Here is a 23,527-nt window from a genome sequence, read left to right as displayed (position 1 = left end):
TGTAACACACACTGCTTCTACTCTGACAAATGCTGGTATCCTTCTCTTGTGTTGTCTTTAGCTTATTCCTTGCGGCTTATGTTGCAAGCAGATGGCTGTCAGGGTGTGAATTCAAAACTCTCGGTGGTAGTGGAAAGTCTGTGAGTTTAGTCTCGCATTCAAACTGGTTGGGTGGACTTCGAGGTTCATAGGCTTACCCAGAATGGTGGGAAGGTCAAAACTGTGAGGCCTCACATTCAGTTTCTCCTTTTGGATGCACATGGAAACAGTAGTGCTCCATTTCTCATTGGTCCCAGCATTTCTAGGGCGCTGTAGGTACTTGTAGAGAGAGCAGTAGTCATTTGGGGAAAAGTCTGGAACAAAACCTCCAAAAGCCTTGCTGCAGGCACTTGCAGATTAACAAACAGACTGCTGGCACTGATTGATACCTGCTGGCATAATGCCACCCTGTCTCATCTCTGCCTGTTGCCTGCAATACATTTTAGTGTGCTGATACGGTTAGCAACTCATTTCCTGGGTGGAGAAGAAATACTGGGATGAGAGAGGTGGGGAAAAGAATAGACAGGTGGTGACATTAGCCTTTGTCCTTGTGTCTCATGTCACAGGCTAACTCTGAGTTGCAGCCAGGGTTTGCTCTGCAGAGTTCTGGATGCTGTTAGTGGACAGGTTTGTTTTGCAACCTCTGTGTGGGCTGCGTTGATTCCCCAGCAGAAGGAATCTAGCTACTCTGTGTTGCTAAAGCTTTGCTCCTGGCTCTCTGCTGGCATAAGAAATGGAATAATTGTGGTCCTGTAAATATAGTTATGCACATGCTTGTACAAACGGGCCTGTGTACTCCATATGCAGTCTGTCCTAACACCCAGGATCTAGTTCCTGTTTTTCAGGCCTTCCACTCCTTGTCCTCATTCCTTTGTCGTGGGATATTGGTTTCTGGAATGCAGTTTCTCTGGTGTCATCAGTGCTGGGTGTAGATCACTCCAGGGGGTGTTCTGTGGTTATGTATCCAGCAAGTGTGTTAATGTTATCATTGTAGCTGGTTGGCTTGAGCTGGGAATGACAACATATACAGAGGACATCATCTCTGTGTTGTGGCTTTGCTTTACCACCCCTGTGTGATAATTTCTCCAGTCCCCAATTATTTTATCCTATTTATTTTATGAAGGCAGTTGCCCTGTTCCTTAAACACACAGCATAGCTGCTCCCACTAGATCCAGCTCTTTCCGGAGAGCAGCAGCAAAGGACTGGCTGCTGTGCTTGGGGTGGCTTTAAAGCATCAGACACGGACCCTCAGTGCTGGGCAAAAGGCTTTCTTGAATTGGAGGTCTACTCTGAGAAGTGAAAGAACAGATATATGTGCCGCAGTTCTGGCCCAGGGTATCATTTTTAAGGGCAGTACAGGAAGACTGAGGAGTCTCACTACTCACATGTTTTCTGACTCCTCTGATGATACTGCCAGCAAAGTGGGACAACTGGGTGTTACTTTGAGAAGGAAGACAGCAGCCCCAGGCAGAACAGCCTTCCTGTTTGTGGGGTCAGAGTGAAAAAAAGGAGCACAAGTTTTTCAGGCACAGAAGTCTGCCATCTCTTCTCCCCAGCCTGGGATATTAAAATTACCCAGTTTGTTTTCTACTGTTGAAAGCTCAGAGGTAAAGAGGTAACAAGTTTCACTAACCATCTGTATAATCAGAGCAAATTACCTAACTGTACTGAGTGATGAACCTTCTATTCCCTCTCACTAGCATTGTGGCACATTGTTACTTGAAGGTACCATGCTTGTTTTTCAGGGTTACCAGTCCTTCTCTTCCTTGAAAACCATGTACTTTTTTCCCCCCTTAGCATTAGATTTGCATTCTCTCTTTTGAGGAGTTCCAGTACAATCTTCCCTTCACCTCTGGAGTGAAAGACTCCTGAAAACTGGATAGAGATGTGTACTATCTATTGATAACTCCCTCACTTTGTTTTGATAGACAAGGAGACACAGCGGGAAAAAGAGAAACTGGAAATAGAACTGGCTGCTGCACGCTCCACCAACGAGGACCAACGAAGACACATTGAGATCCGAGACCAGGCCTTGAACAATGCTCAGGCCAAGGTGGTGAAACTGGAGGAGGAGGTAAGGATGCTGGGAGAAAGAAATTAGGGTAGCTTGGGTTCCAGTGACTGTGACTGTGGGAATGAGTTTGTCTTGTGCAAATTATAAGGAAATCTGCTTGCTTCAAAGCTTTTTGTAAAGGCTTAGCTTTGTGTTGGTGAGCTAAACGACTGAACTGTGCACAGATAAGCTACAAATCTGTATTTCCTTCAAAGTGCTTTCATCTAAGCAGTCATGTTTCGTTTTCTTTTTGTTTCAACTGATAAAAGTGGGCTGGAACTGAAATCCCAGCCCTGGCAACCTCCTGAACTTGGCAGAAATTCAGATCTGGATGGACTACTAACTAATATCAAATGAATGCAGCTTGTCCCCTTGCCAGGTGTTCCACTTACACCAGGTTATCACGGTGCACTGTGCAGATCGCTGTATGTGCCCAGCATTCGTAATAAGCTGGGCATGACCTTGGTTGTTTTCTTTCCCTTTCCTCCCAAGAGGGGATAATGCATTTGAGCTGCTTAGCTGGGCAGTTTTCACAGCAGTTTCTTTTGTAGCCTTGTCCCTGCCACTCACACACGGTTGTCACCTCGCTGCCCTTCTGCGTCATAGTGGCTGTCCTCTTTCCTCCCGCCTACTCCTTTCCTCTCAAAGGCTCCATTTCCCACTCTCAGTCTCTGCTTCCTTTACTCCTACTCTTCCTCCATAGAGAACCTCTGGAGGAAATGTCATGACCAAGCACACTTCCTCCACTACAGATTTGTACTCTCCTCCTTCAGTTCTGCCATCTTCCTACTGGCTAGCACTCACCATCTCCCTCAGTTGAGCACTGTGGCTATATCCACCTGCATTGTGCTGTCTTCAGAGACTTTCCTCAAACCCTCCCCTTGTCTGCTTCTACTTCTCTTTCTGTTCAGGATCCCATTGTGCCAGGAGATGAAGAATGATCCTATACAAAGTGAGCATCCTCCTATCTTGTCTTGCCTGCCTTCCTCCTCTTCCAGCTACAGATGTAGTCATTGCCTTAATTTTAGCTTGCTCTTCTCTAAGCTCTCTATTTGCCTCAGTAGCCCTTCCCCTGATTTCCCTAGTGTCCTTAAGTTTTGACCCTTTCAGTACCCTTCTTCTAATGTCTTCAGCTTCATGGAAGCCCTCTCTCAGTCTTTCCCCTCCTGTATCTGCTCTGCTCATTCAGGGTGTTGTTGAAGAGTTACCCGCCATCATACCTTATCAGCTTTTCTCCTCAGTGCTTCACCTCACTTTCCTTTCTCCACCATGTCAAATTCAGGCAGTTCTTCTTTGCTTTCCAGGCCCCTCATGGTTTACCCAACCCTGTTTCTCTTCTCCCCTTCTTGCTGAGAGAATGTCTTCTACTGTTGTCTTTTTCAATTTCCAACCACCCCTTCCTTCCCACCCCAAAAAAGCACTTCTGTGCTTTCTCACAGACTGTCCTCACCTTCACTGCAAACACTGGCAAGGCTGCTTTGAAATATCCCTTGCTGTGATGCTCACAGCATGGTTGACAGGGGCGAGGCCGCAGAGCCTGCTGCTGTTCATGCTAACCCAGAGGCTGTCTGCTTGGCCTGCCCTGTGTGCCTGTTTCCGCTTGTTGTCTCCAGTTCCAGACTCAGGCTGTGAGCTTTGAGGGCAGGGAGCTTTCCCTAAGTATGGCACTTAGCATTGCCAGGCTGTGGTCCATTACTGGGGAACCAGGTTCTGTGCAATACAAATTATAATAATAAAAAAACAGAGTCAGAGGAATGTTTAAATATTACTGGCCACGTTCAGCCTTGCACACAGTTGACAAACTTATTGATTTCATGAAAATTGCAGCATCTCCTGGCAAGGCTGACTTGCACCTTTGTTGCTCAGGGGAACAGTGAGTGTTAGATTATAGGGTGATTTAAACATGACATGATTCTCTTTGGCTCTAAAACTCTTCTGTCATTTGATCCTGCAATGTATTGGAGCTCTTTGGCTTTCATTCAGATTTCAGCATCTTACTACACTAAAAGTCTGATGTGTGACTAAGTACACAGGACATCCTTGTGGCTTCCCTGGAACTATTTAAATGCTTGGAGTCAATGTGTATAGAGGTGTTGTGATCAACTAGGGCAGCACACACAGCACTTGGTTGGGTTGAACCTCTGTGTAGGCTCTAATATTGGCTCCCTCACATTGAAGTTGAAGCCTTTAGGCGTAATTGTATGTTTTCTTTTCAAAAGATCTCTCTCATTTTACTAGAAGACTTCTGTTCGGTGCCATTGCAAAGTATTTCTGCCTAGGTAAAATAGTAAAATAGTTAAGTAACTCTGGGCTAGATTGCATGATAGCTTAAAAAGCACACATATGCTGATTTACAGTCAAATACCCGGCATGAGGGTTTGTGGTCATTTGCATCCAACCTTTGCTCGAATCCCAGGGTGCACAGGAACTGCCACCCTTCCTGTTGTAGATAAATATGGAAGCGTCTCAGTGAGGGAGCAGGAATTAACGCTGTTTTTTCCTAGAGGTGAGGGGGAATAAGGGGAAACAGAAGGAGTAAAGAATCACTTTTGCAGGTTTCCCAAATAACATTTTAATAAAATACTTAGGATTATAAAGAATTTCCCTCATTAGTATTAAATTATGGGAACTTTTCAAATCCTCAAGCTGTTTGGTAACTTTCCGAAAGAGCCCAGCAAGCTATTCAATGCTCAGGGCACCATTTAGAAGGGACTGTAAATGTCAGCCCGAGTTACTGACATTTAGTGACAAAGATATATGAACAATTTGTCAATTACTTCATTTATTCCTGCCAGCTTTATCTGAGTTACTAGTCTTTGTAATTGTCAGGAATTTCCAAACTAGTCCTGCAGAAGAGGGTGGAGTTTCTTACACTAAGGTTTGGCAGGCGCTCTGGCTCAGGGCTTGAGGGGGCTGTGTGTATTTCAGTTATTGCATCCTATAATGTAAATTTTTAGCTTTTTTTTTTTTTCTCCTTCCGTTTTGACTTCCTACCAAGCAGAATTACCCTGTTTTATATTCACCATATCCTTTATAAAAAGAATATTTCCATTCTAATGAGAGTTATAAGCCATATATCATTATCTCTGAGTTTAAATGTTACACTGGAATTGGAACTTCCAGATTCCTTTTAAAATCCTTTGACTGAATTACCAGTTTGGACAAAACCACCCGTCTGTAAAATGTAGATATTTGTCTACTCCTATGGAGCTTTGAGAGCTTTCATATATACTGAATTTTAGCATCTGAGTTAGAGGGAATGAAGAGGTAAAGGGATGCTAAGTATGATGGAGGAAGGGATGTTCTTGGAGATACTAAAGTACAGTGTGAAGAAGTTGGAAGCAAAAGTAGACATTCATAGAATACTTTCCCTGGTCTGTTAGCAGGGGTGAAATGACTCTTCAAATTTAGAACAAGCTGCCATTAAAGTTTTTGATAGTGTGGAGTTTATTTCTGCAAAATGCTAAAAAGGGTGAGTGATCATGAGTACTTCAAACAAATTTAAATATGTCTACAGACAGACTTGTTAAGTATGTGTATGTTTTATATATAACATTTAAACGTTACTACTTCTCCACATAAAGATACCCAGTTATTAACCCCTATTTTCACTTCTTCATTTTTGTTCTTCCCTGTAGTAGATGTTCCACAGTTATGCATAAGTCAGCAGTTTATTAAAATTGTTTCTAGTGAAGTATTAGTCTGTGTTTTTTAAAATCTAAACTTCAGATTCTTTTCATTACATGCAATAAATTTGAGATAAATTGAATATATTTGAGGTAAGATGCATGTTGACTTAAAAACATGTATCATGGTCAGAAATGGTTAGTGATAATAATATTCAGAGCTAAAGCAATGAAAAATTCTCATTTTGGAGCATGAATTGCCATGATGGTCTCAATTTTGATGTAAACATTTGAATGGCTGCAGCGTGCAGCAGGTTTGTATCTGGTAGATGGTCACAGATGGCCTGTATGCGCGAGCTTTTAAAATGGTCACGTTGCCATGACTTAACCAACATCTGCTAGCGTACACCTTGAGAGCCTTCAGCAAACAGAGCAGATGGTTAAACTTCGCTTTGCTCTAGGCCAAAGGCAGAATTGCTGGGTTTACAGAAAGGACCAGACTGAGACCCTGGGTAAATGCTGGCTTATGGTGAGTCCTTACCAGGCTTGTAATATTGCAGGAGGGAGTTTGATGCCAAATACTTTATCTAACCACAACTGCTGGGTGTAGAGGGTACAATTGCTACTTTTTAAACTTTTTTTTAAAAAAAGTAATTTCTAGAACTTTTATTGAACTTGGTCATTTCTGCTTACCCTGGTTAATTTATACCATGGAAGACCACACTTCATCTTAAAAAAAGTTTGAGGGTTTTTTAATAGTAGTGTAACTTGTACTCCTTTGCTCCACCACTTTACAAGCCTCTGTTTTAATGAGTGGTTTAAGGAGACAGCTTTGAAAAATAGTCACTACCACGAAGAAGATATAAATATCTACTCTTTGCCATCCTTACGCACACACCTTGCAATGGAGGGAGTAGCCAGACATCCTCACTAATGGGTGCAAGTTTGGGGTTGGGGGAAAGGAATAAGTTTGAATGAAATATCTTTTCTAAAAGTGGCTTGTATTTAGAAGCTATAAGATCTTTCAGCCGTCAGAATTCAACATAAACCAGATATCAGAGCTAAGATACTATATTCATTTCCTATTCAGCTATTGTGGAGAGAAATAGTGCACTATTTCTGATAACACTGAGTGTTCTGTCTGTGGGGAAATGTGGAAACGTTCATTTCCAAATGACATCTATTGTACTTTATATGCTGTGTCTGAGACACTTTCAGAACAGAGCTCTGGCTTGTAGGGAAGAGACCCAAAGGAGAGTTTGTGTGGTTGAAGGCTTGTCTGTTTTTTCCAGTCACTTCTCTGGGTCTATAAAAAGATATTCCTAGTCTCCACAGCTTTGTCTCACTTAAATTGTTAGACTCTCAGAGCTGCATAACTACTCCTTTCAGGACAGAGTTGCTTTTAAAGGGTACACTTTTTGGATGGCTTATCATTCATGGATGGAGAGGAGAGAAAAAGCGCTCTCTTCTCTGTAATGTGTGTGTGTGTGTGTGTGTGTGTGTGTGTGTGTGTTTTCAATGACCTGCATTCTTGTCACAGCACAGAACTGGCTTTTTATTGTCGTGTGCTACCTTTCATATTCTGCCTATTAGTAATTTTCTGGAGGTGGCTTTGAGAGTTATAACTTATTTTAACACAAACAAATGGAGAGATGACATTATGACATTCCCATGCAACAAACACCATTCCCTAGCAAGAGGATAGTATTACCAAATTGCTTTAGCATGAGTTCTTGCTGAGGCCAGTGGCGCCTTATTGGGCCTGAATTCAAACAAACTGAGGGTTCAAAGGCATCCTAGAGGAGTATATTCCAACTGCAAGAGGGAGAGGTGATTTAAACGTGCTTACTGTCTTTTTTTTAAACTACATTTCTGCCATAGCAGGCAAATTCTTGTGGGGAAACACATTTTCAGCTGCATCTGAATAGATTCAGCTTTAGGATAAAACCAGAACGTAATGAAAACACCCTGAATATATTAAACAAAGGACTTTGAAGACATCAGAAATAGTGGGTGGGAGACAAGCAGATGCTGACGAGTGTTACCAATTTGCTGAAATAGGAGCTGTCCAAGTTGAAGAGGGTAATGGCTGGGTTTGTCAAAATGCCTGGGAGAGTTTCTGAATCATTGCTAGCTATGCAGGAAGTCTTCTCTTCTTCCCCAGAAAAACTCTTTGCTGAGTAACGCATCTGGAAGCGATGAATCTCTTTACAAAAGAAGATCATTCCTTCCCCCTCACCTGCTATGTCCATAACTGCATTTGTCCTGCAGAGGCAGCTCCAGTTTGGAGGATGTTACAGCCTCTACCTCCTTTGCTTACAGTGACTTGACAGTGAAACTCATTCCTGTATGCCCCTGCTCCCTGTGCTGTCTGGATGAAACTGCCCTGCCCTCTTCAGAGCCTTTCTTCTGCAAGGACCTGGCATCCCTGAAAGAGATTGCATGGTTTGTCAAAGACTATATCAAGTGAGGGAACAGCATTCATTCAGCTTTTAGAATGTTAATCCCTTTTCTGTTGGCAGTTGTAGTAATAATCAAATATCCCTATTTCTGACAGGAATTATTTGTCTATGGCCATTGATTGCAGACCATGTGAATGCTCTCTGTAGCAGAGAAGTGTGCAGGTTGCATGCTGCTAGGCACTGCATTGTCTTATGAAGTCTTTTCTCCTGCAAAAAGATTCTAAGGACTAGTTTCAGTTTTCTAGGTTTAATGAATTTGTTTAATCATTTCATCCCTTTATGTTTAGAGTGATTGATTCATTTTCCATTGCTGAAGCCCTGCAGTTCAGGGATATCAGTGTGCAGACATTTTCAGGCAGTAAATCTTTCTGACTAACTTGGAAACAGATTGCTCTTGAGGTCAGCCAGACTCTTGGGAGCAATGAAGCCTCTGAATCCCAAGTGTATCCTGCTTCTCCCAGCTGGATCTCAACTGCAGAAAACAGTCTTGACAAGGGATAGAGGAAATAAAATGGAGACAGAAATACTTGACTAGGAGGCCAGGGAGACTTTCAGGAGTATTCCCTGCATCGACACTTTTGCGTTCTAGATTTCTGCAGAGCTCAAGCCAGTCCTTGATTTCTTTGTTTTTCTTGTCCTTAGCCCTGTTGCAGGATTTACGTAAACATCAGAGTGGATGTGAACTGAAGAATGACTGCTCTTGTTTACAATGGTTTCATTAGAAAATCTTGTTGATAAACCCTGAAATTTGATAGTTAGTTAGGACATGTTCCAAAGCAGGCAGGGATTGACCTGGAGAAGATAGGCACATGATTAAAGTTGTGCCATGTGCTGTAGGAAATGCTGGGAAGGGATACAGTCATGCTGAAGTGCTCTGCTGTGCTTCCAGACATGAACTGAGGTTATTTGAGATCTTACCGGCTTAAAGAGGTGTTATAATAAAGATATTATTATGAGTAAAATGCTCTACATTTTCAGAGCACCCTTCAAGGCAAACCAGTTATAATACATTATGTGAGCATGAGCTTGCTTCTTAGTTAAATGCAGTACCATCAAAAGGAAAATTACTATCTTGTCAAATTTATTTAAAATTATATTCCAAAGGGTGTGACTGCACCCTTGTAAAGCTTCAGGGATGAACTCTTATCTAGAGCACGTGTTCACTGCAAGGCCTGTTGCAGAGGAGAGAACTCCAGCGTCCTTTAATGCCATCTCCCCCGTGGTAGATGTTACTATGGCACTTGGCACTGAGCAGCCAGTTTTGGTGCTTTGCTGGAAGAGAGAGGGTGGGTAATCCACGGCAAATGACCAAGAACAAGCCTCAGCATGCTGCCACTTATGTCTGCAGCACCCTGGCAATACTCAGCAAACTGTTTCCAATTCCTGTCCGCGATCATACTCTCAGTTTATGGTAATGAAATCCCTCTGTGCTTGGAAGAATTACTCCTGATCCTCTTTACACTGAGAGGATGGATCAAGTTAGAAAGATTTTTTTAAAAATTAATAAAGATTACATTTCACTGCTACCACTCCTGGAGAATCCTGGTTTACAGAAAGGTAAATAATTCTTCACAAATACTTGCAGTAGCAGAGATGGCAGAGCTGGAAATGAATGATACTGCCAGAATATGCAGTGAGTTGACTGAGTGCAGTGAGTGCATGAAATGAAACAATCTCTTATAGAATAGATAATTGTGTCAAAAAGCACATTAGGAAAGCTGAGTTGTCTAAAGCACATACATGCCTTTAAATCTTATTGAACATCTGTGTTCCAAAAAACTGAAAATTGAGGGATTCCTAAATTAATTCTGGATTTAAGCCATTAAAAAACTTACACACAAACCCTAAATTTTCTAACAGTCCTAATTGTTCCTGATGCTGGAAGATGAAGTGTATTTTGTGAAGGGGGACAAAAAAGTTGTCTTTATGAAAAGCCACTGAACAAGCTGTGCCTGTACTTTAGGCCTGGTGCATGAGTTAGGCATGTGCAGGCAGTGCTCATATGTTGGGCAATAGCTTGTGTTGCAACGTTTCACCTGCAGGTTTGGCTGATGGGAGCACTTTCAAAGTGAACATTTCAGTGGAATTTCTGTGTCCTAATTCTTTTTTGGCTGGGCTTTTGGTATTCTTTGAATGCAGGCCAAAATGTTAATCCACACATACTCAGGTTTATTAATTATGAAACTAGTAAAATGTTGTCAGCATCTACTTTTGCAAAGAGAATTTTACCTGTGTGTTTAAAAACTTTTCAGATATTTACATACTTTGTGGTAGGTAATAAGAGACCAAATGTCCTTCCTTAATTTTTTATACAGAAGAGCTAGTGACGAAAGCTGATTTTCAAGAGATTATTATTCAGCTCAATGCATGCTATTTCATTGCTAGCAAGTTTATTAGGTTGTTCCTTACTCTTCTCCAGGTCAGTAAGCTCATACGTAAAACCAAGATCCAGGATGCTCTCCATTTCTAGGTTCTGCTACTGACTCATAGTTTATAATTTTTGGCTAGTTACAGAACTACATTCAACTGCTGTTAATCTAAACGTAGAACTAGTGCATTAATCTACACTTTATTGGAGTCTGAGAAAGCTTAAAGTGTTATCAAGGACTATGATCTACAGTGGAAAGATCTATTCAGTATAACATTTTTATTGATTTTCTGCAGAGCAGCAGTGGAATATTAAGTTGTATTAAAATGTTCTTGTCCCTCCTGTTCCATACAAGTTTCAAATCTTGAGCAATCAAAGGATAAAAATACCTTTCTACTGTACATGCACTGGTGGGAAGGCCTTTAGCTGGATTACTCACTGTTTATTGTAACTTTTATTATAAAATACTTGTTTGGGGAAAATCCTCTAGGGCAGCAACATTCATGCTGTGAGATTAGATGCCTGCTGACTTTATGAAGAGAAGAAAAGGATACCATGTCTGGGATTAATAGTGTTTGGAGATTTTTCTCTCTCTGCTATTCATATTGCAGTCTCTTGATTGCCTCAAGGAACAGGAGTGTGAAAAGGGAAGATTTTGAAGAAATACACAATCATTCCTTTTCAGAAGGAAGGTCCAATGTAGGAACGGCTCATGTTGTTCAGACCAAAGCCCAGCAAGCCTAGTATCCTGTCTCCACCAAAAGTTACAACAGATTCCTAGGGAACACTGTCAGAATGGGGCCAACAAACAGTGATACTTTCCCAGAATACTTTTCACTTCCAAGAAGGACTTCCTGAGCCAAAAGTGGTGTCTTTTGTCTTTAATATCCCTCAGTGGACTTTTCTTCCATGAAGCTGTAGAGTAGCTCTTTGAACTCACATGAGGGAGTCTGTGTTTTGCATTGTGGTGCTGCTCTAGACTTTGGCTCTGACTGTTGGGAAAAGCTGCTTTCTTCCTGCTATTTTTGTGTTTCAGGGTTTATGACAATCATAGCTAAAAAAGCAGTGCCCCAGATTTGCTGCAGAAGGCCAGCTAATTGTGATTGTTAGTCTTTTCCTTAACAGAAAATGATGTCCATAGGTGTGCAGTATTCTATATATTAGAATAGAGCTGCGCCCTGGGTATGTTGTATTCTTTTTTTTTTCTATTCATATTTTAGTTCAGATTTATTGTGCTGAACTGTGGATTAACCTTGGTAAGACAGTTGGTTTCAGCATGGTAGTTTTCATTGCTTATTGTGAGAGAGGATAGCAGCCTGGTTTGCAGGATGAATGATGGAAGTGGATGGAAGGGCAGGGGCAAGGAATGGAGCAGGACCTCTCAGGTCACACTGGGCCAAGAAGACTGCTAGAATAAACCTGTCTGCAACATGGAGAGAGCACGAGCCATGTCCAGTGTATGCTTTGATCCTATTCTTTATTTTATTGTTATGGAACTGGAATAGGAGCCTACAAGTTTTGATTCAGTTTCTGCTTAAACCTCATAAAACCACTGCCAGCAGTTTTCAATATTGCACTGAAAACTGTTCCCAACTTGTGGACCAGCTCTAAATGCTGTATTTGCTACAGTTACCTTGGTAACATGTCAAATCACTTAAATAGTCTCTATTATGAACCCAGATGCCCTTTCTAGCCCATTACTGCTCTCAATCATTTGCAACAGATAATTACCTCAGTTTTCCCATCATTACCATGGGCTCGCTGAGGACAAAAAGAACAAATACACCTAGCAGGAAGGCAGAGATGGGAAAGACTGTAACATCCTGAGTGTCGAGTGCAGGGTAGGAGTCAGAGGCACACTGCCAGCAGTCATCTGGACATGTTCTTCCTGGCCGTTGTTTCTGTGCTCTGCAGTGTATACAAAGCCAGAAGTTCACTCACTTGTTCTCATTATTTAACTTATGTTGCATTTTCTTCCATTGTTTCAGCTTAAAAAGAAGCAGGTCTACGTTGAGAAGGTGGAGAAGATGCAGCAGGCCTTGGTTCAGCTGCAGGCAGCATGTGAGAAACGGGAACAGCTGGAGCACAGGCTGCGGACCCGGCTGGAGAGAGAACTGGAATCTCTCCGGATGCAGCAGGTACCCGCTGTTTCCTTGTGCCATACCAGGCAGCTTGTACATTCTAGGTTTCTTGTATGTGTGGTGTAGGGTACACTATACCCTACACCACACATAAAAGAAGAGCAGTGTTTTTTTCCACCTTGTAAAATAAACAAATTTTTCTTTTGGTGGCTAGAATTATGAATTTGCTGGCCACTGTATTGTTTTTACTTGATTTAATTCTTCCATTCCAACCAGAAAGTTTAGATGAGAGAGCCGTAGGGGATCCATCACGGGACAAGATTCAGACATAGCCATATAAGATAGGTGGTGTTCTATCTTTAAGTAACCTGGTTATAGTTACCTTTAAATTATTTACAAAATATTCTTCACAGTTTGAGAATTTATATAAAATTCATTAATGACTGGCCTGAAAAGAGGCTCTTCAAAAAGCTTTTGCATTTGAAAAAACCCAAACAAAACCAAACCAGCAAAACCAATTCTGTAAATGCAGTTGATGGAAACAGATGGGAGCTTCACTATTGTAAGCAGTGTTACTTATAATAGTAAGTAACAAAATTCATGTTAATTACTATTGTAACATGAGTCTTTTTCAGTGAAAAGAACGAATGTAAAGTAGATTGTGCAGTGATGCTGTGAATCAAATGTGAAGTTTTAGTTTTATTTCAACCTATGTCAAACATAGGTGAACCGTCAGGTTTGTAAATTTTACTGGAGATTGGATGCAGTCTGTGTTCTAAATCACATTCAGTTTTAGGTTATGTTTATCTCCCAACTTCCATCTTTACATAGGAACGGATGTTTAAATTTTGTATTTTTGTATTGGTTTTAGTAGGAGTTACAGTAATTTGATAAATTTTTCCATGTTACCTTTGGAAGGTTCGGTACTCTGAACCTCACAGTTTTTGACATCAAGCCTGAGTCAACACAAAAAAATAGCTTTCTTGTCATGGTTAAGAATTCTGAGCTTAACATAAAATAGCTTGTCTGCCCAATTTTTTTTCTTGTAAACATTTTTTTTTAAAGTCAAGTATCCTGCCAATCCCTGATGAAACTTCCATAGAAAACTATGCATTTTATCCGTTGAACTGTTAGCTCAACAAATCTCCACGCTTTCTGGTTTTGAAAGTGAACATTGCCTGTCTTCCAGAGCTTGTTTTAGAACTGAATTATTTTTAATCCCCCACTACTTAATCCACAGGTATACAATGATTTAATAACCAAATCCTTTAAAAATATTTTGGATGTATTTTTTTAAAGGTGTGATAACTCTTGTATACTAAGTAGTGTTTTGCTGGAACAGTGTTGGAAGTAAGTCTCTGTTACTTTAGGCATTATGGATGGGCTGTAGACATCAGACCTCAGTCACAGTTCTCAGATGTACATGTGGGGCTTTGCACATGGAAAAAGGCCTTAGGAGGACTATTTTCCATCTCAGGTATTTGCTTGTTAGTATTGACCAGCTCTGTAATGGTTCCAGGAAGTGCTCTAGCATGTGTCCTGTGAATTAAGCTGTCTTGGGATCTTGGGAGCAGTGCTTGATGTTTATAATTTTTAAGCTTCAACATTTGGAAAATAGAAGAAGCCTTTCTTGCATTATCTGAGCTTGCTTCCTGGTTTTGACAGTGAGGCTGAACTGCCCCTGCAGATGATTAAGCTCTGAAGGAGACCATTACCACCACCTAGTTTGACCAACATGGCAACAGGCCACCACATTTCACTCTGAGGGGGGTCTTGCATCAAGCCAGTGGTGCTCTGGACCAACCAACCCTGAGTCTTAGAGATGCATCCTGAGATGACTTTGGTTTTGTGTTTTTTTCTGTTTGAAAATCAGCGTCAGGGTACATCTCAGACTGCCAATGTCTCAGAGTACAATGCCACAGCGCTTATGGAACTCCTTCGAGAGAAGGAAGAAAGGATTCTTGCTCTGGAAGCTGACATGACCAAGTGGGAACAGAAATACCTGGAGGAGAGTGTGATGAGGCAGTTTGCTTTGGATGCAGCTGCAACTGTGGCTGCTCAGAGGTAAATGAGACTTTTCATAGTACAGGGATTATTTTGTTTTTCCAGCTGAATGTCATATTCCCCACCAAGGGATGTTGTCATACCACCCTCCCATGATACCTCACCATGTGGTCTGAATGGCTTCTCAGACTTCTGCATGCAAGTGGAGCTTGGCTGCTTTTCCTGGGAGCTGTGCAATTGCCAACAATTAGAAACTTTTCCAGGGGAAGATTCCTCCACATGCAGGAGCCATTTTCCAGAGTAGAATTGTTCTGAGCCATTCCTAGAAGCTGTTGATTCAAAAATAGGTATGAGAGAAGGGTTTTGGTTTTTTATTTTTTTAAACAGGAATTGGTCCTCGCTGAAGTCATGTGAGATGGGGTAAGCTTGGTGATTCACATCATTCACCCTGAATGGCTTACTTGTTCTCCAGAATGTTTTTGCAAATTACTTTGTGGTATTGTCCTCAACATGGTTACTAACCATAAACATCTACTAGGAAATTCTGCTCAAAACATTCTGCTGTGTATGGAGAACACTGCTTGTGGGGGTAGGAAGGGTGTCAGAAATTTGGTATCAAGCTCATATTCCAAGACAACTGTACAGAAACACTTATTATGGCTGTAAATAGGCCCAAGTGGTTCAGCTAGTTGGTAAAGAAGAGCCTGTTACTGGAGTGCAACTCTTTAGCATTAGATATTGCTTACATGTATTTCTATTGCTCACTAGTTTCTTGTTCTTGACAGCAGATTTTATTTTAGATTCTTTCATGAACGAGATTTAAATAGGGATGTTATCGCAACTGCCTTCCTAGCTCATAAGATCATACTGGAGTTACAGGCATAAAGTTGCAGATCTGCTGTGTTAGTGTTTAAAGACTTATCTTATCTTGCTCCAGAAGCAGACTGTTATTTTCGGGTATTGGTGCTTCTTGTGCACTGTTTTCCACCTCCCCAGAGATTCTCTAAAGGCTCTTGCTACTGCTTGTCCTTAGAGGCCATGTTATATTTCCAGCATGTGCTGATAAGTAGAGCTCTGGTCTACTGTTTATCGTGGAATGAGAGGGATTGTGTTAGGCCTGTTCAGGTTTTGTTAAATGAACAAGAATGCCTTCCAGTCGGGAAGGAGCCAACCTCTTGTTTTCCAGTTCTAGTTGCTTCTCCCCTAAAAGAGAGTATTCCATTAATGTCAATGTTTCTGCAAGTTTATATGCAGTTGGCACCTATAGTATCTCTTTCACAATATAGGAGGTGGGGGATTCTACTAATTTCAGTGGCAACCTCATCTACACTGTGCTCAAATTTCTTCCCCTTTTCTTTGATAGTGGAAAATAGCACACCTTAGGAAGCTGAGGTTGCAGGAAGGATGCTTTACAGTACAGGCAGGAATCTGGATCAGGTTAGGTTTCTTTGATGAATGACCTTGTTATGTCCTTCACATTGGTACTTTGCCATCTCTGATCTGAACTTTGCACAGTACTTTTAGTACTTTTCAGTACTTTTACCAGACAGTTCTTAGACCTCCTGGGTCTGAGAGAACAGATTTTTTGCTACAATTAATTGGAACTCCAAATTTTCTTTTGTGTTTGTTTTCTTCTAATTATGTTAATGCATAGCTGTGTCAGTAACATGCTCTTATGAGTCATACAGTGATACAGCGCGTAGCACAGTGACTTTGTTCTGACTGAACAGCAGCAAGCAGAATGAAATACTCATGTTTTGGTTAGTGGACTGAACAACTATCACAGTGTTAACATCAGGCACTATATGGTATCAGTCTGAAACTGCTTTCAGCCTGCTCCAAATTTTTTGGACCAAGCTGCTTAGGGTGGCTTACGAAACTTCCATGCCTAGTTCTCTTTGATACTCAGATTCCCTCTGTGATCCTCTCTGAAGGGGAAGGGAAAAAGCTTTATATATGAAGCAAAGTTTGTGCTTTTTTAATTGAAGAGAAGTGCCTATTGTTCTATACCATCCCTCCTCCCCATATCCTTGGATTTGCCTCATCAGTCAGTTGACAGTAGTACAGTGAGTGAACCAGTTACAGGCTGGCCCAAGATGGACAGTAGATTGACTTGTTGTAGTGACTTGCATATTTTTGTAATCCTTCTTTCATTAGGACTAGGAGTTGGATTTTTGGAAGACACTGAGCCAGCTTAAATTAAAAAAAAAATTGGATGTTCTTGTTTGTTATTTTTGAGCAATAATTTTGTGCTGCTAGGAGTTAAGCAGCAACCTTAGCTGGTCCTTCATCTGCTCTACTGCTTGTTCTCAGGGACACGACAGTGATCAGCCACTCGCCTAACCCTAGCTATGACACCTCGCTGGAAGCTCGCATTCAGAAGGAGGAGGAGGAGATCCTGCTTGCCAACAGGAGGTGTCTCGACATGGAGGGAAGGTAAAATCTAGTTTGGTCCTATCTGGCTTCTTTAAGACAGGGATTTTAAATTAATTGTCTGGATAGACGCCTCAGAACCAGAAATTCTTGTGTCTTCAGCAATAGCAATGATGTAGGATGCCAGACGCTCATTTGGCCAAGGGAGTATCTACATAGCAATCCAAAACCTGTCTTGATACTGAGGGCTAATGCAAAAAAGTCTTGTTTTGGATTTTTTGCATCTTCTCTCTTCAGGGCATCTTCATCAGACCCCAGGCTCCAGCCACTTCTTAACAGTCTCACAGAACTGTATTCCCTGTGGTTAGGTCCAGTGCAGACTCCCCAGAGTGTGTTAATCCTCTTCTTTCTGTCAGTCTCATGTCCTGGCCATACCTCTCAGCTTTGTCTCAAAGCCCCTTCCATGGCTGTTGAGAGCAGCTTCCAGTAGCCAGAGGTGGGTGGGTAACTCAATGTCATTGTCTTGTGAGTGTATACAGGAAGTTTCATGCATGTTCTGCTCTGGTTGGCCAGGGAGCAGCCAGTATTCAGGGCAGTAAGGTTACAGGCATCCTCTTTCTGCCTCCCCAAATGCCTAAGGGAGTCGTAGTCACAGCCATGGGGGCACTGAAGCCTCAATGCAATGAGACAGGACTACAAGTATGTTGTTCTTCTTTGTACTTCTCAAAAAGGATTAAGACTCTGCATGCTCAGATCATTGAGAAGGACGCCATGATCAAAGTCCTGCAGCAGCGCTCCCGGAAGGAGCCTGGTAAGACAGACCAGCTCTCCTCAATGAGACCTGCCAAGTCGCTGATGTCCATTTCGAATGCTGGCTCAGGCTTGCTGTCCCACTCGTCAACACTGAGCAGCACCCCCATCCTGGAGGAGAAGAGGGAGGACAAGAGCTGGAAAGGCAGCCTAGGTAATTTTTAAATAACAGTGCCAATTCTGGTATGCGAGTCACTGCTTAGGGGGCAGGCAGGAGCAGCAGAAGGAAGGTGTATTGGACAGACAGATCAGCTGGCCTAGCATGCAGTAAAGCTGACTGCAAGCAAGATGGGCCACATTTGGAACAACTGCTTGTTTTAATAATTTTTGGGAAATAGTGACTTCTGATGTCCAGTCTCTGTCATTAAAATATGTAAGTCTTTATTCCTAAGATGGTACCTGACTTCAGGGATATTTGAGATACAATTTTCAGAATTCCTAAACGCTCACTTGCATCTGGGTTGTTACAGCGGTCTGAAGGTGTAAAGTCTCCTCAAATAGGAGCAGAGATACAAATCAGGATTGCTATCCCATAGTGTTGTGCCTGCACTAACATGACTCCTGTCTGGAATGGCTCAACACCATTGTTCAGAGAAAATTACTTGTAACAAAGCAAATCTTAGATGATTTCTTTTTTTTCCTGGGGGGGAAGTTAATCCCAAAGGCCCTCCCTATGAGACTAAAGGACCCTGAAATGTAAATGAGAATCTGTTGCAGCCGATTTCATAGTGTTCAGATTTACCCTGCAGGGCCACTGCTTAGGGACAGTTAAGGTGTTATGTGTATCTCTGCATGCAGCAACATGAGGATATTGCTATTCTTCAGGTACTTCAGCACCCAGTGGTGAAAGGTGCTATAGAAAGGTAAATTAGTACTGTCTGCTGTAGCATGGAGCACTTTTCAGGTCCTAGAGCAAGTACCACAGAGGGGTGCAGAACTTATACCAGTTAGTTTTCTGAGACTGTAAAATTTCCTTCCCTTTTTCCACAAAGGTGTTCTGCTGGGAACAGAATATCGCTCCGAATCCATTCCCTCCACCCCCTCTCCTGTCCTTCCTTCCACACCGTTGCTGTCAGCCCACTCGAAAACAGGCAGCAGAGACTGCAGCACCCAGACTGACCGGGGGAATGAACAGAGCAAAGCTGCACCTTCCACTGCAGCTCCCACACCAGGACGACTCCCCAGTACCAACCTGACCTACAGTGCAGACAAAACAGGTAACAAAGCTCAGCTGCTCCCCCAGAGTGGTCCCTGCCACTGACCTGCCATCAGTTCTCTGTGGGACAGGCCCTGCCATTCTTTTTTACATTCAGGAAAATGGGGTTTAGTTTTGTGAGGACAGATGGGTTTCAGAGGCAAGCTTGATAATGTTCTGAGAGTTCTCAAATGCTCTGAAGGAAAAAAAAAAAGCCTTAGAAGAGATAGCATAAGCATGGACACACTGCGTAGAGAGGTATAGGGAGATTTAAGAATTGAAGCAGGTATATACAAATCCCAGGATAGTCTCTGAGTCAGTGTCTACTCTGAAGTAAATTGCAAGTAGCATGTGGGGTTTAAACAGTGTATGAAAATGGGCTGTAGAAACTGGCTATTGCATTTTAGAGGGTATTCAAAGTAAAGTGGACTCAGATAAGGGGGAGGAAGAAGGAAAGGTAACTATCATGATAAAGCTTGTTACTATACTGTCCCAGTCGCAGGACTGATTTCAGTGTTGGCAGTTGACAGTGACTGTCACAGAAGCTGAATTTGCTTCCCACAGAGCTCCGAGCTGGCAAGAGCTGCTCATTTTCCAGCCCACTCTGCCAAATCAATGCAGATTACACAACCTTGCCTCTTCTACTTACACACACATTACAATTATGTTGTTCTTTATGGAAGAGTGAATTTGGCTGGTCTGCTGTGCTTCTTGCCGTGCTGTGCTATTTAATGGGTATCGAGGGAGACAGGGGAACAGGTTTTGTGGTGAAAGTCTACACTGACTACACTGGTTTAAATGCAGTCACTCCAGTTTTATATGCCATCATGTATCAGTGGGAGAAACCCAAAGGGAATTTGATAAAATACCTACATACATGAAGAATTTAATTTTTTAAAATTAAATAAGGAGTTGCTAGCTGTCTTTTGGCCAGTGATAGAAGATGACTTTTAAAATGTTAATGTCATTTTTCCAACCTCACTGAAGTTACAGCTTTGGTTGTCTATCTCTTGTTTTTCCTCATCATGTAGATGGGCCACTCTTCCACTCCAGCACTCTTGAAAGAAAAGCCCCTGTTCAGACCATGGGGCAGGACCTCCCAGATGGAGAGATGGTAGAATACCTCATCTGAAAGGCTCCAGGATCTGAGCTGGGATACAGTAGCAAGGAATTTTTAAAAGACATTTTTATTGGGAAAAAATTGTAGTACTTGAGTAATAAAAGAACACTCAGCTGTTTGCTCTTGTATATTATGTCTCAAAAGAATGGACAGGTTAATTTATAATTTGTTCTAAATTATAAAAAACCCATAACAATTGTTCTTTGAAGGTTTTCCCCTTTATTTTTAAAATACTGGATCTGGTAATATCTGGAGGAAAAACAAGAACTTAGGTGCACTACATCTGATATTTCATTTCAGTATTTTTTAAGTTTCTTAAACAGAAGTACCTACTCTCACAACTGTTGGTTAAATGTCTAGCTTGAACACAGTAAGGTGAGCATAAGGGCCTTAAATGATCAGAACCAGGGAGTTAGTTGTGAGCATCACTTAATGGTTTTAGAATACATGTGTTCTGAGAAAGTTTTGTAAATTTGAGCTGTGATCAAGGGAGATCTCTCTTTACACTTTCTCTTTACACTCAGTGTAAGAACCCAAAATAGGTATTTCACATTCATAGGCTGGAAAGATTTCAATTTTCAGTGTAGTAACATACTTTTTTTTTTTTTCTTCCCAAATGGTGTTACTTCTTTATTAAAAAAACAAACTCTGATGATTAATGTTGCATTTCACATTTTTAGTTTCATTGACAAATTTGCCACGCTTTTATACTTAAGTACTTTTTCAATAATTTATACAGTGGATAGTAAATAATATATTGCATTCATGTTTTACGTAAATTAAAAAATGAGTTTACTGGCTCAGTCCTGATGTGTTAGATCAGATTTCTGCCATTGTAATTCATTGGCTTTAGTGGAACTACTCCAAATTTACCATACTGCAAGTGGCAAGCCCTGTTGCTTTTCAGTGTTAGCAACTTAATCTACTACATCTGTGGAGATCTTTCTCCATAGCAGATTTTTCTATATTTCAAATGCCCTTCTACTTTGTATGTCCCTTCTTCTTGGAGATACGAGATTCTTTTTCATATAGCAAAGCATCAGAGGTAGAGCTTTAAAGAGAAGCTCTGTGTAAAACAGTTTCAGATGGTAAATTCTCGTCTTCCAAAATATATTTTTTCCTTCATCTAACTGGAGAGATCAGCTTAAAGAAAGTTCCAGAGGCATTATGGAAGAAAGTTACACATTAAAGTCATCAGGTTCACTTTCAGATTTTTGGGAACTAGCACAGATGCAGCAATGCGTTGGTTGCAGCTGCGATAAGGAGATATTAAGACCAATAGAAGTAAATGAGTATTTTTTATTACTGTCTGTGCATTTTATTAAAACACTTCAATATTAATTTGGGTTAAAAATTACTTTTTTTTTTTACTTGAATTTTAAAATATTTAATTAGCCAGTGGTCACGTGCTGGGGACCTGGATAGTCTGAGTTTTCTGTGCACCATTAGAGTAGCCAGATTTCATTTCAGATCATTTTACCCTAGAAATAAAGAAAATTGGCAATTAATCATTGAACAGTTAGTGAATGTCCTCGATTCCTACATAGTTGACACTACTGATACGGTGTCCAATTGAAAAGGCCTTACCAGATCAACAGATAGAACATAAATTTCACAATGGATGGTTGGGAGGTGCCTTTTGTCTGCTGCATGGGTATCTTAGCATAGCTGAGTTGGATTCTGTTGTCTTCTAGTGATAATCACTTAAAAACCAAGGAAATCACTTCCCATCACTTCTAGCAGATCGCTGCTTGTTCGTGTTCTACAGGCTATATTCCTAGACCCACGGAAGTTAGAGATGGCCGAATGCATATGAACTAAGTCTAAATAGTCTGGCTTTACCAGTGACTGCTCTAACAAGCAGCACAAACTCCCTTCCATCACCACTACTTAAAGACACTTCAGAGCTGCACTTTCAGGCTTTGACTATCTCTGCCATGTGGGACAATGTCTTTCTGGACAGTGAGGTAGACCTTCCCTACATGTATTCCAATAATCTGTCTGAATTAGTTCCTCACCCTTTTCTAGACAAACTGTTCACAGACTCTTTGTTCTCATCCCTGAGAATGTCTTACATTTATTTCTCTTGGCTTAATTCCATCCCATTATATGAAGTAATTCCCACTCTGGATGATTTGAAGTGATTTCTCTTCCTCCTTCACAGTTGTTGGAAATGCAGAAGCAGCTTTTCTCATTAGTTCAAGGTGTCCATCCTTCTGCCATTTCAGCATAATTTTCTAAATTGTATTTTGTGGTTTGGGTTTAGAATGAACAGTAAGGGAGATCACATGCCATTGAGTGTCCATATGAGAGAGGGGGAGAGATGTTTGAGTGCTTTTCTGTTCTTTTAAAGTCAGGAAAAATTATGTTCCATCTTTACAAGTACTTCTCAGCAGCAGGAAAGAAGTTTTGCAACTGTAAGGCTCTAGATAAACAGTTCCAGCTTGCTTGATTCACATTAATTCTAAAATGTCTAGGAAAATTTAGATCCTTTACAGGTAAAATCTGTTTTAGAAAGCTGATTTTTCCCCAATGAATATTGGCTGTTCAGCTGGACTAGGTAAAAATATTTTGTTTATTCTCCCTGCAGCTCATTGTTTTCAAACTGAATGCCACTGTAATCTGTTTTTACAAAGAAAAATAAGACATAACAGCTTTCTGTGAATAAAATACAGATTTTGGGCAGCAAGTATCTCCTCCAAAAATGGAAACCAGGCAGTCGCTGACAGTCCGAACCATCAGGATTGCAGGAGCCTTAGCAGTACTATGCCCATGGAAGTAAATCTGGAAGAAAACGGTGCAGCTTTACATTGCTTAGATCAGTTTCTTTGCCCTATTTTGTAGTTTTGATTTCTTCCAAAAGCAAAACCCCCAAAACTTTGGACATGGAAGTCTGAGGTCATTTTCCTATGCTGACAAACTAGGAGCCATCAGGAATGAGTTCTTTCCCCCGAGCTCCCTCAGAGCCATCCTGATGTGAATGTAAAAGAGCTGCTTGCTTTGAAGAAAATGTGTACTGTAGTCTTCAGTCTCTCTGTACAGATTTTTATTTTGTTTTTAAACAGAAACTGCTTTAAGGAGACAAAACTGCACACCTAGTTCCTTTTCCTTCTGTAGAGCTTATTTCTAGTAGAAAGTGAATTTTAACACAATGATTGCAATGACCTTCTTTGCAAACCAAAATTTTAGACTAAGAGTTTTTCTTAAACTCGGGTATTAGGAGCAGAATTGTAGCTTTTATGAAGAAAGCCACATATTCTTCTTTGTAGAGCAAAACAAGAAAATCAAGTTTAGTTATTTTTACTCTTTCCTTTCACTGCTTACAGAATGGCCAAACTCACAAGTCCTTCCCTTGGGCAGTTCCTTTGGGATTTGACAGCTCAGCAAACTGCCTGA

General features: G+C 41.1%; 1 protein-coding gene across 2 annotated transcripts in view; it reads left to right on the top strand.

The window, feature by feature from the left end:
* AMOT (angiomotin) overlaps positions 1 to 20,748 on the top strand; it is a 48,557-nt gene extending 27,809 nt beyond the window's left edge. For both annotated transcript variants that reach the window (XM_026848559.1, XM_026848561.1), the window contains 7 exons: positions 1,968 to 2,113; positions 12,537 to 12,686; positions 14,503 to 14,693; positions 16,947 to 17,069; positions 17,738 to 17,970; positions 18,809 to 19,033; positions 20,043 to 20,748. In XM_026848559.1, the coding sequence (XP_026704360.1) occupies positions 1,968 to 2,113; positions 12,537 to 12,686; positions 14,503 to 14,693; positions 16,947 to 17,069; positions 17,738 to 17,970; positions 18,809 to 19,033; positions 20,043 to 20,143 (1,169 nt within the window). In that variant the 3' untranslated portion in view covers positions 20,144 to 20,748. The remainder of the gene's footprint in view (positions 1 to 1,967; positions 2,114 to 12,536; positions 12,687 to 14,502; positions 14,694 to 16,946; positions 17,070 to 17,737; positions 17,971 to 18,808; positions 19,034 to 20,042) is intronic.
* Positions 20,749 to 23,527: the final 2,779 nt, after the last annotated feature.

Source organism: Athene cunicularia (assembly GCF_003259725.1).
Source record: "Athene cunicularia isolate RWA chromosome 4 unlocalized genomic scaffold, athCun1 chr4_part3, whole genome shotgun sequence".
NCBI lineage: Eukaryota > Metazoa > Chordata > Aves > Strigiformes > Strigidae > Athene > Athene cunicularia.
This window is presented reverse-complemented; position numbering and strand designations above follow the sequence as displayed.